At 44.4% G+C, this 13,654-nt stretch overlaps 1 protein-coding gene across 1 annotated transcript in view; it reads left to right on the top strand.

Annotated features, from left to right (window-relative positions):
• The window catches only part of LOC311228411 (structural maintenance of chromosomes protein 6-like), a gene marked incomplete at its 5' end in the record, with an annotated part of 73,856 nt that extends 61,964 nt beyond the window's left edge, over positions 1-11,892 (top strand). The window contains 2 exons of the mRNA XM_084314319.1: positions 5,568-5,665; positions 10,468-11,892. Coding sequence (XP_084170445.1) covers positions 5,568-5,665; positions 10,468-10,573 — 204 coding nt within the window. The 3' untranslated portion in view covers positions 10,574-11,892. The remainder of the gene's footprint in view (positions 1-5,567; positions 5,666-10,467) is intronic.
• Between the last annotated feature and the right edge of the window lie 1,762 nt (positions 11,893-13,654).

The following is a 13,654-nucleotide window of genomic DNA, read 5'->3' as shown; positions in this document are numbered from 1 at the left end:
GTCAGGGCTGGTTACCTTACAGTCAGGGCTGCCGTGGTTACCTTACAGTCAGGGCTGGTTACCTTACAGTCAGGGCTGCCGTGGTTACCTTACAGTCAGGGCTGGTTACCTTACAGTCAGGGCTGCCGTGGTTACCTTACAGTCAGGGCTGCCGTGGTTACCTTACAGTCAGGGCTGCCGTGGTTACCTTACAGTCAGGGCTGCCGTGGTTACCTTACAGTCAGGGCTGGTTACCTTACAGTCAGGGCTGGTTACCTTACAGTCAGGGCTGCCGTGGTTACCTTACAGTCAGGGCTGGTTACCTTACAGTCAGGGCTGCTGCTGTTACCTTACAGTCAGGGCTGGTTACCTTACAGTCAGGGCTGCCGTGGTTACCTTACAGTCAGGGCTGCTGCTGTTACCTTACAGTCAGGGCTGGTTACCTTACAGTCAGGGCTGCTGCTGTTACCTTACAGTCAGGGCTGCCGTGGTTACCTTACAGTCAGGGTTACCGTGGTTACCTTACAGTCAGGGTTACCGTGGTTACCTTACAGTCAGGGCTGCCGTGGTTACCTTACAGTCAGGGCTGCCGTGGTTACCTTACAGTCAGGGCTGCCGTGGTTACCTTACAGTCAGGGTTACCGTGGTTACCTTACAGTCAGGGCTGCCGTGGTTACCTTACAGTCAGGGCTGCCGTGGTTACCTTACAGTCAGGGCTGCCGCTGTTACCTTACAGTCAGGGCTGCCGCTGTTACCTTACAGTCAGGGCTGCCGTGGTTACCTTAGTCAGGGCTGGTTACCTTACAGTCAGGGCTGCCATGGTTACCTTACAGTCAGGGCTGGTGTGGTTACCTTACAGTCAGGGTTACCGTGGTTACCTTACAGTCAGGGCTGGTTACCTTACAGTCAGGGCTGGTTACCTTACAGTCAGGGCTGGTTACCTTACAGTCAGGGCTGGTTACCTTACAGTCAGGGCTGCCGTGGTTACCTTACAGTCGGGGCTGCTGTGGTTACCTTACAGTCAGGGCTGCCGTGGTTACCTTACAGTCAGGGCTGCCGTGGTTACCTTACAGTCAGGGCTGGTTACCTTACAGTCGGGGCTGCCGTGGTTACCTTACAGTCAGGGCTGGTTACCTTACAGTCAGGGCTGCCGTGGTTACCTTACAGTCGGGGCTGGTTACCTTACAGTCAGGGCTGGTTACCTTACAGTCAGGGCTGCCGTGGTTACCTTACAGTCAGGGCTGCCGTGGTTACCTTACAGTCAGGGCTGCCGTGGTTACCTTACAGTCAGGGCTGCCGTGGTTACCTTACAGTCAGGGCTGGTTACCTTACAGTCAGGGCTGGTTACCTTACAGTCAGGGCTGCCGTGGTTACCTTACAGTCAGGGCTGCCGTGGTTACCTTACAGTCAGGGCTGCCGTGGTTACCTTACAGTCAGGGCTGCTGTGGTTACCTTACAGTCAGGGCTGGTTACCTTACAGTCAGGGCTGGTTACCTTACAGTCAGGGCTGCCGTGGTTACCTTACAGTCAGGGCTGCCGTGGTTACCTTACAGTCAGGGCTGGTTACCTTACAGTCAGGGCTGCTGCTGTTACCTTACAGTCAGGGCTGCTGCTGTTACCTTACAGTCAGGGCTGCCGTGGTTACCTTACAGTCAGGGTTACCGTGGTTACCTTACAGTCAGGGCTGCCGTGGTTACCTTACAGTCAGGGCTGCTGTGGTTACCTTACAGTCAGGGCTGCCGTGGTTACCTTACAGTCAGGGCTGCCATGGTTACCTTACAGTCAGGGCTGCCGCTGTTACCTTACAGTCAGGGCTGCCGCTGTTACCTTACAGTCAGGGCTGCCGTGGTTACCTTACAGTCAGGGCTGCCATGGTTACCTTACAGTCAGGGCTGGTGTGGTTACCTTACAGTCAGGGCTGGTTACCTTACAGTCAGGGCTGCCGTGGTTACCTTACAGTCAGGGCTGGTGTGGTTACCTTACAGTCAGGGCTGGTTACCTTACAGTAGGGGCTGCCGTGGTTACCTTACAGTCAGGGCTGCCGTGGTTACCTTACAGTCAGGGCTGCCGTGGTTACCTTACAGTCAGGGTTACCGTGGTTACCTTACAGTCGGGGCTGGTTACCTTACAGTCAGGGCTGCCGTGGTTACCTTACAGTCAGGGCTGCCGTGGTTACCTTACAGTCAGGGCTGCCGTGGTTACCTTACAGTCAGGGTTACCGTGGTTACCTTACAGTCAGGGCTGGTTACCTTACAGTCAGGGCTGGTTACCTTACAGTCAGGGCTGGTTACCTTACAGTCAGGGCTGCCGTGGTTACCTTACAGTCGGGGCTGCCGTGGTTACCTTACAGTCAGGGCTGGTTACCTTACAGTCAGGGCTGGTTACCTTACAGTCAGGGCTGGTTACCTTACAGTCAGGGCTGGTTACCTTACAGTCAGGGCTGCCGTGGTTACCTTACAGTCGGGGCTGCTGTGGTTACCTTACAGTCAGGGCTGGTTACCTTACAGTCGGGGCTGCCGTGGTTACCTTACAGTCAGGGCTGCTGCTGTTACCTTACAGTCAGGGCTGCCGTTGTTACCTTACAGTCAGGGCTGCCGTGGTTACCTTACAGTCAGGGCTGCTGCTGTTACCTTACAGTCAGGGCTGCTGTGGTTACCTTACAGTCAGGGCTGGTTACCTTACAGTCAGGGCTGGTTACCTTACAGTCAGGGCTGGTTACCTTACAGTCAGTTACAGTCAGGGCTGGTTACCTTACAGTCAGGGCTGCCGTGGTTACCTTACAGTCAGGGCTGGTTACCTTACAGTCGGGGCTGCTGTGGTTACCTTACAGTCGGGGCTGGTTACCTTACAGTCAGGGCTGGTTACCTTACAGTCAGGGCTGCTGTGGTTACCTTACAGTCAGGGCTGCCGTGGTTACCTTACAGTCAGGGCTGCCGCTGTTACCTTACAGTCAGGGCTGCCGCTGTTACCTTACAGTCAGGGCTGCCGTGGTTACCTTACAGTCAGGGCTGGTTACCTTACAGTCAGGGCTGCCGTGGTTACCTTACAGTCAGGGCTGGTTACCTTACAGTCAGGGCTGCCGTGGTTACCTTACAGTCAGGGCTGGTTACCTTACAGTCAGGGCTGCCGTGGTTACCTTACAGTCAGGGCTGGTTACCTTACAGTCAGGGCTGCCGCGGTTACTTTACAGTCAGGGCTGCCGTGGTTACCTTACAGTCAGGGCTGCCGTGGTTACCTTACAGTCAGGGCTGGTTACCTTACAGTCAGGGCTGCCGTGGTTACCTTACAGTCGGGGCTGGTTACCTTACAGTCAGGGCTGGTTACCTTACAGTCAGGGCTGGTTACCTTACAGTCAGGGCTGCCGTGGTTACCTTACAGTCAGGGCTGGTTACCTTACAGTCAGGGCTGGTTACCTTACAGTCAGGGCTGGTTACCTTACAGTCAGGGCTGGTTACCTTACAGTCAGGGCTGGTTACCTTACAGTCAGGGCTGCCGTGGTTACCTTACAGTCAGGGCTGCCGTGGTTACCTTACAGTCAGGGCTGCCGTGGTTACCTTACAGTCAGGGCTGGTTACCTTACAGTCAGGGCTGCAGTGGTTACCTTACAGTCAGGGCTGCCGTGGTTACCTTACAGTCAGGGCTGGTTACCTTACAGTCAGGGCTGGTTACCTTACAGTCAGGGCTGCAGTGGTTACCTTACAGTCAGGGTTACCACGTAAAATATATCAATCGTCTGGAATCGGATCATCCAATGAATGAAAAGGGCAACAATGCCAATTAGGCCTGCCACGATAACAAATTTTGCTGGGCGATTAATTGCCCCCGAAAATATCGCGATAAGCGATATTATTGCGACCGGTTAGAGAATTTTTTTTTGAGAAATTTATTTCCCAAAACTTTTATTTTGAAGCCCACCGCTCCGTCTTTTCCGGTGTTTAGACTTTTATTTTGAAGCCCACCGACCGGACCGGAAGTATTGTTGTTATTATCCTAGCTTGCTGATGCTGCTCGTGGACTGGGGCCAGCTAACGTTAGCTTGCTGATGCTACTACTACTTCGACATGCTGCTAGTGGACTGGGGCCAGCTAACGTTAGCTTGCTGATGCTACTACTACTTCGACATGCTGCTAGTGGACTGGAGCCAGCTAACGTTAGCTTGCTGATGCTGCTGGTAGATCGACATGCTGCTAGTGGACTGGGGCCAGCTAACGTTAGCTTGCTGATGCTACTAGTAGATCGACATGAGCTAATGATAAAACAAATGTTGAGATTGTTGGTGAACAACTAACTTTAAGTTAGTTTTAACGTTAGCTACTAACGTTAAAACGCTAACGTTACACTACAAATAACGCTACTTGGTTAAAAGGAGCAACACTATTGAGAAATGTAGTTAAGCTATGTGGTGTTGCCCCACGGAGCTCATGTGCTGTGCTCTCTGCTCTGTAGTAAAGCCAGCGGCCCGCCTCCCAACACGGACAGTGACTGACAAGGGGCACTGGTTCCGCCTCATTAAAACAAACGCGCAAATAGCAATTAATCGCGCCCGTCAAAATCATTGCATTAATTTTAATTATCGCGGCAATTAATCGATTTATTGCTTATCGCGGCAGGCCTACAATCCTATTGGTAATGTCTTTGATAGCATTAGTTAGCATTAACTGTAATTACGGATGTTCGATATTGGCTTTTTTACCCATATACCGATATTGTCCAACTCTTAATGTCCGATACCGATATCAACCGATATATATATGCAGGGTTTCCCCCCCAAAAAACGTAATAATTTCAGGTAATTAACATTACATATCTCTTGTCGTGGAATTAACACAACATTATGCATACTTTTCACAATAAATAAAATCTGAATTTGTTCTTACTTGCTTGCCTGGGTAAATAAAGGTTAAAAAAGATTTTGAATGCCGATCATTTCCGATATTAAATTTGAATGCCAATATCGGTAGGCCGATAATATCGGACATCCCTAGCTGTGATGTTTCTTGGCTTACGTTCGCTCTAGTGTGTGATTGGTCGTCATTAGCGCCAGGAGGGTCAATGTCATCAGACCCAGGTGAAGACATCTTTGATGAGATCACTGTCCGTTCAGTCACAGGTTATTATTTATGGCGAAACGGCTCATGCGTGGTGTTGATCCCCCCCCACAGACACACACACACTGACCCCCCCCCCCCCCACTGTGTTACATGAACACACCCTTATTGGACTATATATTTATATACACTCTTCATACTTCACTGTTCATACTTTTTGCACATTACTGCTCAATTGCACAGCCCTGCTAAATATTCCATCCCACTGTATTGTTATTTGTGTTCTAATTAGTGTTGTATATACTTGACCACACCGTGCACAATTGTACAACCATGGCCTATTTTACAATTATATTCAATTATATTGTTCTTCTATTTTTAATTGAGCTTAAAAATTCCATTTAATTTTATTCTACCTTTTTTATTTCATTCCACCGTAATTGTCTGTCCGTTAACGTCGCGCCAAAAAACGACCAAATCTAGTTCCCTGTATGTGTTTAAACTACTTTCTGGTTGTGGTTGTGGTTGTTCCTCCACCAGGACATGGTGAACCGGCGCATCTCCATGGACATGATGTTGAAGGTGGCCGCTAGCCAGCGCTACAGACAATTCATCTTCCTCACCCCGCAGAGCATGAGGCAAAGTGCTCTCCATGTACTAGGGCTGCAACTAACCATTATGTTGGTAGTCGACTAATTTAACGATTATTTTTGTCACACCCTCCATCGCTGCTTCCTGTGGGCGCGGCTCCTTTTCCGGGCTCCGGTGCATGTTTTACCTCACATGCTCAGTTAACTTAGCATAACATGATCCCATAGCAAATTAAAATAATGACTCATGAAACATTTGAATTTGGAACCTTGGCTTTAATTCTATCTATATATTTTATTAAAAGAAATGCACACCCGAGCCAATAGAGGTCGGCAAAGAATCGTCCACATGTGGGCCCTTGGATGTTAAGGTCAATGTTTTTAAATATATTTTTTTGTGGCCAAGAGTAAAGACCATAACCCTATCAAAAACAGTAGTCAAAGTGTATATTTTCATTTTTACCGATGTTTTATACGATTTATCGGAAATACAAATTTATCGGAAAATGCTAATTATCGTAAAAACCGCAAGAAATTACTAAATCCAGATTCAACCCTGCCATTGGAAATATGAGCATTTTCCCTATCCATAGATGTATGATTTGGCCATAATAAGGTCAAGTTCAAGGTCAAATATGAATTTATAATTAAAGTCGATTATCATTCATTACTGTATCTACAAATCCTTCTGTTTAATCATCTTCCCGCGGTTCATTTGCTTAGATTTTTTGTACACATGATCTCAATAAGGTGGTGAATGAGCTCAGTGAGCATTTTCTCCTACCCGTATCAATTTTTGATCATCAAAATCATAAATCATAATTAATCATAATTAATTTATTCATTACAATTGAATAATTACTAGTAACAGACACAATATTTCTGACACTGGAAATACATACCCCCAGGTCCCTAGATGTTCCTAGATACCAAGAACATGCAAATTGACCTTGCAGAAGTGGAGCAATCTTCCATTTACTTAGGCATGTACCTTTAGGCGAAAACGGTCTACAGATTAACAGGTTAAGCAACTTGCTTAAATCAAAATGTATTTGAATAACATAAAATACAATACAACAATCAATCATAACAAAATAAATAAATTAAATAATACAAATTAAAGTGCAAGTGTTTAAATGTAAACAAAGAAAGAAAATAAGTAGCCGCATCTGCCCCCCAGCACCGCGGCTGATGGGGCTGTAACTTGGTCCAGGAGGGTGACTTGGAACAGCTGTAGGGGGAGAGGAGAGGAGGATGACGGATCAGACAGACTTCTAGGTCTTTTGTTTGCTGTCTGTGAGAGGAATGTGTGTGTGTATGTGTGAAACTTTATTTTAGATGATGTACTGCATAATGCCATTAACGTTAAACCATGGGAAATCTAGTTGGAACTTGGCTGGCTAGGCTACAGACGGCTCACGTTAGCACAGAGTGTCGTGTTTTTGCAGACTGACTAGCTAAGTAAGATTGTGACACACACTGCCACATTGAGTATATGTGTATATAAAAGCAGCAACGCTGTAAGCTTGGCGCTGTTGTTTAGCTAACGTTACGTTACATATAACATACCGCAGCCTCGGCATAACTGAAATGGCGTGCAGCAACGCTGTAAGCTTGGTTGGCGCTGTTTAACGTTACATACAACATACCGCAGCCTCTATAAGCCCCAGCAATAGAGTTCGCTTAGCAAGCATTATCCATATCCATGAGACGTTCTGTTTTCCAACATGTAAGCTAACGTAAAAAAATACAATACTATGGCTAACTATTCTTTCTTCTTCTTACCCGGGCCGTTGTCTGACTACAGAATTCAGTCAGACAATGGAAACGATACTGCCCCCAGCACTTCCTGTAGTGCATTGCAGTTACAAATGAACATTTGCGTCTCTGATTTTTTTTTTATACGACTCATCGGCGCAAAAATTCCCCGTCAATGATTTTTTTTATGATCGACGTCGTCGATTATGTCGACTAATCGTTGCAGCCCTAACATGTACCTCACCCCACAGAGCATGAGGTAAAGTGCCCTCTACATTTGATTATTGCTACCTGGCGTTACCTGTAACATTTGGTAGATGACGACATAGCAGCTCTAATGTTTGAGCCAAAGAGGATGCCAGGCGCTTTGCAGTGTGGGATAGACAGACACTTTTTTATTGCATCAAGCATGACATAAAGTCCCCCATTAATTTGTGACTTTTTACTATAACTGAATATGCCATTTTATTGCTCTTAACACTTTCTGTGCCATTAACGTATATATATATATGTGTTTGCTCACCAACCGTTGAGTGCCAACTCAACTTATTTAGCAAAATTCACATAGCGCTCCATAACTCGGCTTTCAGGAATTAGCCAGGATCACTCTGAAACTATACAACGCGAACGTATATGAAAAAATTTACAATTTTTTTTACATGTTGGACGAGAGATAGTGACTGTTGTAATGGGAAATATTAAAGGACAAAATGATGAGCGGTTTTATAAATCATTCTGAGTCATTATTAATAATAGAAAAGTTTATTTCACTGTGGCCACAATGAAAGGACAGTTTACAGACAGATACATCATGTTCACACATAAGCGTCTGGCCATAAAGTGACCAAGAGGTTTGGGCAGAACATAGTTTAATACACACTTGCAAGACGTAACATTCTACATCAGATATGATGATGAAAGTAAATAAAAATGGTTCCCAGTTACGGGAAGTAATAATAACCTTGCTTTGGCTGGCTGGGGAGATTACCTTGGAGTCTCTTAAAGAGACACACACACATTACATAGCTGGTCACAGTGAACCAGTCAAGCTGTAAAATGATATCTCAACACAGATCTATAATGACATGATAATATATTCCACCACTGTCAAATGAGCCATAGTATTGTCTCCATAGCTATAATATAGAATATAGATATAGCTCTGCAAACATCGTGACGCGCGGTGAAAATAGGCAATGGAAAGCTGCCGCATTGACTACAGGGATGAGGGTAATAGCTGGCGCTGAATGAGTTAAAGGACCCTATTTGCGGTCTGTCTACCATGTGCCTGACACACGGACACCCATCATTTCACTGATCTGTCCAGTGTTGAGCTAGCTCCCTGCATGCTCTCACTGGGCTACATTCATAAATCCTTTACAAAAACAACGATAAAATGTGCTTTTCAGAGACGGGAAGCTCAGGGTGTATTCTCACGCGTCTCAGTTTGCTCTCCTGCATCGCCATCCAAACATTCTACATGCTTTACGGCTCGCCCCCCTCAGGTCACAGTGCGTAGTGCGGTCGGCGGAATAGTTCTGTTTCAAATGGAACCGTTTCAACATTCAGATTGCGATGCATTAATACACAGGAGAGCAAACTGAGAGCGGTAAGAATATACACGCTGAGCTTCCTATCGTGGAAAAGCACATTTATGTTGTTTTTGTAAAGGATTTACGATCGCCCATCATTGTCTGCTATTGTAGCCCAGTCAGAGTCTGCATGGAAATTGTAGACCGATCAGGGAGATGATGGTCCCCATGGGTCGGGTGCTCCATGGTAGACGGACCGAATAGGATCTAAGGTCCAAACATAGAAAAGTTATGCTTTAAGTGATGCTATTTCAGCATTTTTTACTGTGGCCAAATGGCAGAAGAGTTTAACCATATATCACAGTATCAAATCACATTACTAATGGTATCACAGAGCATTAACCCTTTCACTAACCACACTACAGAAGGTTAACCTTTCACTACCACACTACAGACGGTTACCCGTCTGTAGTGTGGTAGTGAAAAGGTTAACCCTTTGTCGTGTGGCAGTGAAAGGGTTAACCTCCTGTATGGTCGCTGTGAAAGGGTTAACCCTTTGGTAGGTGTGGCAGTTAAAGGGGAACGCCACCCAATTTCAGAATTCATTCATGTTATTCCCGAGACAGTTGGTGAACATGAACACACCTCTCCCACATCCCAAAACGTGTGATGTCATCGGGTATTAAAGGAACACGCCAACATTATGGGAAATGCACTTTACTGTCTTCTCCAGAGTCGGACAATAAGATGGATACTAAATTTCCTCTCCTCTCTTCCTCTACATTCAGCAGAAAGCTCTCCGGTTGCAAGCTAGCCTAGCTTAGCACAAATCAATGGAAGCGGATACGTAACTGCGCTAGCCTAGGCGTTGGCCAATAACACCTCTTCTGGAGTTCTAAGCTAGGCTAGCCACTACACATCTGCTTCCATTAGTTTGTGCTAAGCTAGGCTAGCTTGTAGCCGGGATAGCTTTCTACTGAACGTACAGATAGGAAATTGGTGTCCATCGTCTTGTCTGACTCTAAATTTGCTTTATAAATACATTTGACTTCGCTCAGTCAGTCATCGTTTTTGTTTTGTTGTTGTTTTGTTTTATTATGGATCCCCATTAGTCTACAGACTCTACACCAAAGTGAGACTACTCTTCCTGGGGTCCAAACATTAAAAATACAAACACACACAAAAAAAAGTAAAATAAAAATATAAAACCACAAACATTGAAGTACTCACAAGAAAACATCACAACGAACAAAACAATGAATAAAAGTTAGATATCACAATTCTCAACCATAAAATATAAATTACATATTCAGTCCATAAGAACAAAACAGATCAAAATCATATATATGATTTTAACTCATATTATAGCATAACTTTTCTCAAGTCACCGATCACCTTTATATTTCCATACTAATTTCAAAAGTCAATGGCCAAAATGTAACTCATTATTCATGAGCACAATTTTTAACTTTTTTTTAAACATAAATTTGTTCCTTATCATAGTTATATTTCTGGGTATTTTATTCCAATAAGCAATTGTTACCCTTTGCTTCTCCTCAGCAATCTGCCCGTGAACAGCATGATCCGTATCCTGCGGCTCAACGACCCGGACCGCGGCCAGAGAACTCTACCGTTCGGACAGCCGGATGGTGAAGCAGAAGATTAGCTGTTGTTATTTTTTTTTGTTGCAACATTTCAACAACAACGTGTTCAAATAAGTTCCCTGGTTGAAGTTAAAGTATTTTTGCACATGTATGTCACTGTGTGAAAACGTTGTTGTCCTCTTTTGTGTTATTTTTATTTATTTATTTTATCTGTATCCTGCGTCTCAATATATATAACAATATAGCGTCCGTGTTTCCGGGTTCCCGTTTTGCGCTCTGATTGGCCAGGTCATGTGACATGTGTGCCAATCGTGGGACGGCAATTTCTGCGCCTATTTCCGCCTCTAACAGCCTGCAAACTACCTAACGCCTAGTTTATCACTGGTTAAGCTTAGGCGACTCTTTCGCAGTTGGTTAAGGTTAGAGTTTGGAATCAGGGCAGGCGTTCTATCGCCCTGCTCTAAGACAAACTAACCTTAACCAACTTCGAAAGAGCGCCTAAGCTTAACCAGTGTAGAAACTTGCGGTCCCACGATTGGGCGTACATGTCACATGACCTGGCCAATCAGAGACGCGGAAACACGAACGCGTTGGAGAAAGGCTTCAAGTGACCCGGACCGCGGCCAGAAAACTCTACCATATACTTTTCACACATGCTGAGTTCTCAATTCTCTTACTTTCCCTATAGGTATGGTGAATATTCTTTACAACTATATACATCATCCACTGGTTGTCGTAATTAACATATAAAAGTCCCATTTTTCCCCAGTACTTCAAACCTTTCTCTTCCTGTAATCTGAGAATACAAGTAAGTCTTTCCATTGTGTATATTTCGCCTATAATGGCCAACCATTTTTCTTTTGTTAGAGGTTCTTGTTGATACCAGAGACGCGTGATCGCTTTCTTACTTGCTGCTAAAAATATTCTTATCAAATATCTGTCTCCTCCTACCAATTCCTCAGGTAAGTTACCCAGGTACAAATAGGAGAAGGTCTCCGGTGTCTTGAAATTCAATATAACCTGCATGGTGGAGTGAACATCTTGCCAATAACGTTGAATACCTGGACAATTCCCAAAAGATATGAGAGTGGTTTGCCTCCCTCTGGCCGCACTGTCTCCAACATGGTTGCTCTATGCCTACTTGTCGGGATTAGATTTTTGGGAGTTATGAAGAATCTAGTCAAGTTTTTCCAGCAGAATTCTCTCCCATGTTTTTGAATTAGTCGAGCTACGTTGAGTTCTGCACATGTTCTCCCATTCGTCTTCAGTTATTTCAATGTTTGATTCATTTTCCCAATTTGTCTTAATGTAACTTGTGGAGTCAGTTCTGGCCTGAACAAAGCTATTATATAATTTTGACACAGTTTTACTCATCTGCGTTGGTGGCGAGCGCACCTAGCCGCCCCTCCTCTTTTGTGTTCTGTTCAATTTTGTTTAATAAATTCTGTTTTCAACTCAATCTTATCTTGTTTTCCTTTGATGTGATGCTCTATATGTATAGATCCCATGTCCGATGCTGTGTGTGTGTGTGTATATATACAGTATAATATGTGTGTGTGTTATATACACGTCATATATATAATATATATATATCATCAAAGGAGAAACTTCACTTTGTTCCAGATATATATATATAACTGGAACAATCTAATCCAACTTTATTTATAAAGCATATTAAAAAACTATAAGCAGCACTAAAAATAGATAAAGGAACAAGAGTACTAAAAAGGTAAACATGTGGAACAAAGTGAAGTTTCTCCTTTGATGAATCTTTACACAGAATGAAGATAACTCCATATAAGAAAAGGACAAATAAAAATGTAAATGGTGCTGAGAATATAGACCAGACAAGAATCTGGACTTTATATCTTTGTATCCAGTTTGTCACCAAAAACAAAAGGTGTTCCTTTGGATGTATTCATGTCTAATGACCTGTACATGTCCTTATCTGTAGACTAGAGGGGTGCAGAAATACACACTATAGGATACGACTCATTTACTGTAGGTCTTGGGTAACTGGCCTACTGATGGAAATGAAACGCCTACCTTTGAGAGTTCACTGTAGATGTTTTTTTTCTTGATGTGTGGTTTGTAGTAGTTTGTTCTTACTTGGGGGGCGACAGTGGCTCAGGAGGTAGACGACCGATTGTCTGGTCATCGGAAGGTTGCCGGTTCGATTCCCGCTCCTCCCGGGAAGCGTGTCGAAGTGTCCTTGAGCAAGACCCCCCTAACTGCTCCTGATGAGCAGGTTGACACCTTGCATGGTTGCCTCTGCCGTGTGAGTGAATGTGAGGAACGGAATTTTGTAAAGTGCTTTGGATAAAAGCACTATAAAATGCACCATTTACTGTCCAGCTGAGCAGATGCCTGTTCTCCTCACTGCTGTCCAAGAAGCACACAGTAACACTGTGTCAAGGTGAGACCACTAGGTGAGACTGTCCCACTATGTCTGTCTTCTGGCCTCAGCTAGAGCCAAACAAAACCAATGAGGTTACAGTTACGACTCCCAACAGTCCCCAACGTGTTGTATACTATGTGTCCAGTAGATGGCGATGTGGGCTTGGCTTTTATGTCCTGTTTACAAGCAGTGACCGCACTCTCGTCAGTCTGATTTCATTTTGAAGCTGTAATCCAGACAGATGCGTTTTACAAACGACCGCAAATCTGAAAGAAATCTCCGAGTCCATCATGGGATTCTCCGTTGCTCTCACTTCCACCCCTGCTGTACACGATTTAGTAGACTGCATTTATCAGTATCATTGCAACAATTCTATTGTAATTAAAATGTAGGTGTGGTATTTCATTGTATTTGTTGAAGTGCTCCATTGTTACGACTCCGTCAACAGCCCCTCAAGCAACGTGTTTAATCAATTACAGCCCTGCTATTTATTGCAGCTGTTATTTTGAGTGGGTGTTGAACGTCGGCAGCGCACCACGTGACACACATCCAGGGATTTATCTAAACGAATGACTCGACCCTGATTTAACCGTTTCCTAGACAACGAAAGAGGCTAAATAATTAAGCACTATACCAAAAATAAATAACAAATATATACTGATTGATTGAACATTTTAATGAACAGATTGCAGAATGGGTACACTACAGTAGGCCTACAGCTTGAAAGTACTTAAGTATGAAAGTA

This window comes from Notolepis coatsorum, assembly GCF_963971535.1.
Source record: "Notolepis coatsorum genome assembly, chromosome: 5".
Classification (NCBI taxonomy): Eukaryota; Metazoa; Chordata; class Actinopteri; order Aulopiformes; family Paralepididae; genus Notolepis; species Notolepis coatsorum.
Note: the sequence above shows the minus strand (reverse complement) of the source record. Positions and strands in the feature narration are given on the sequence as shown.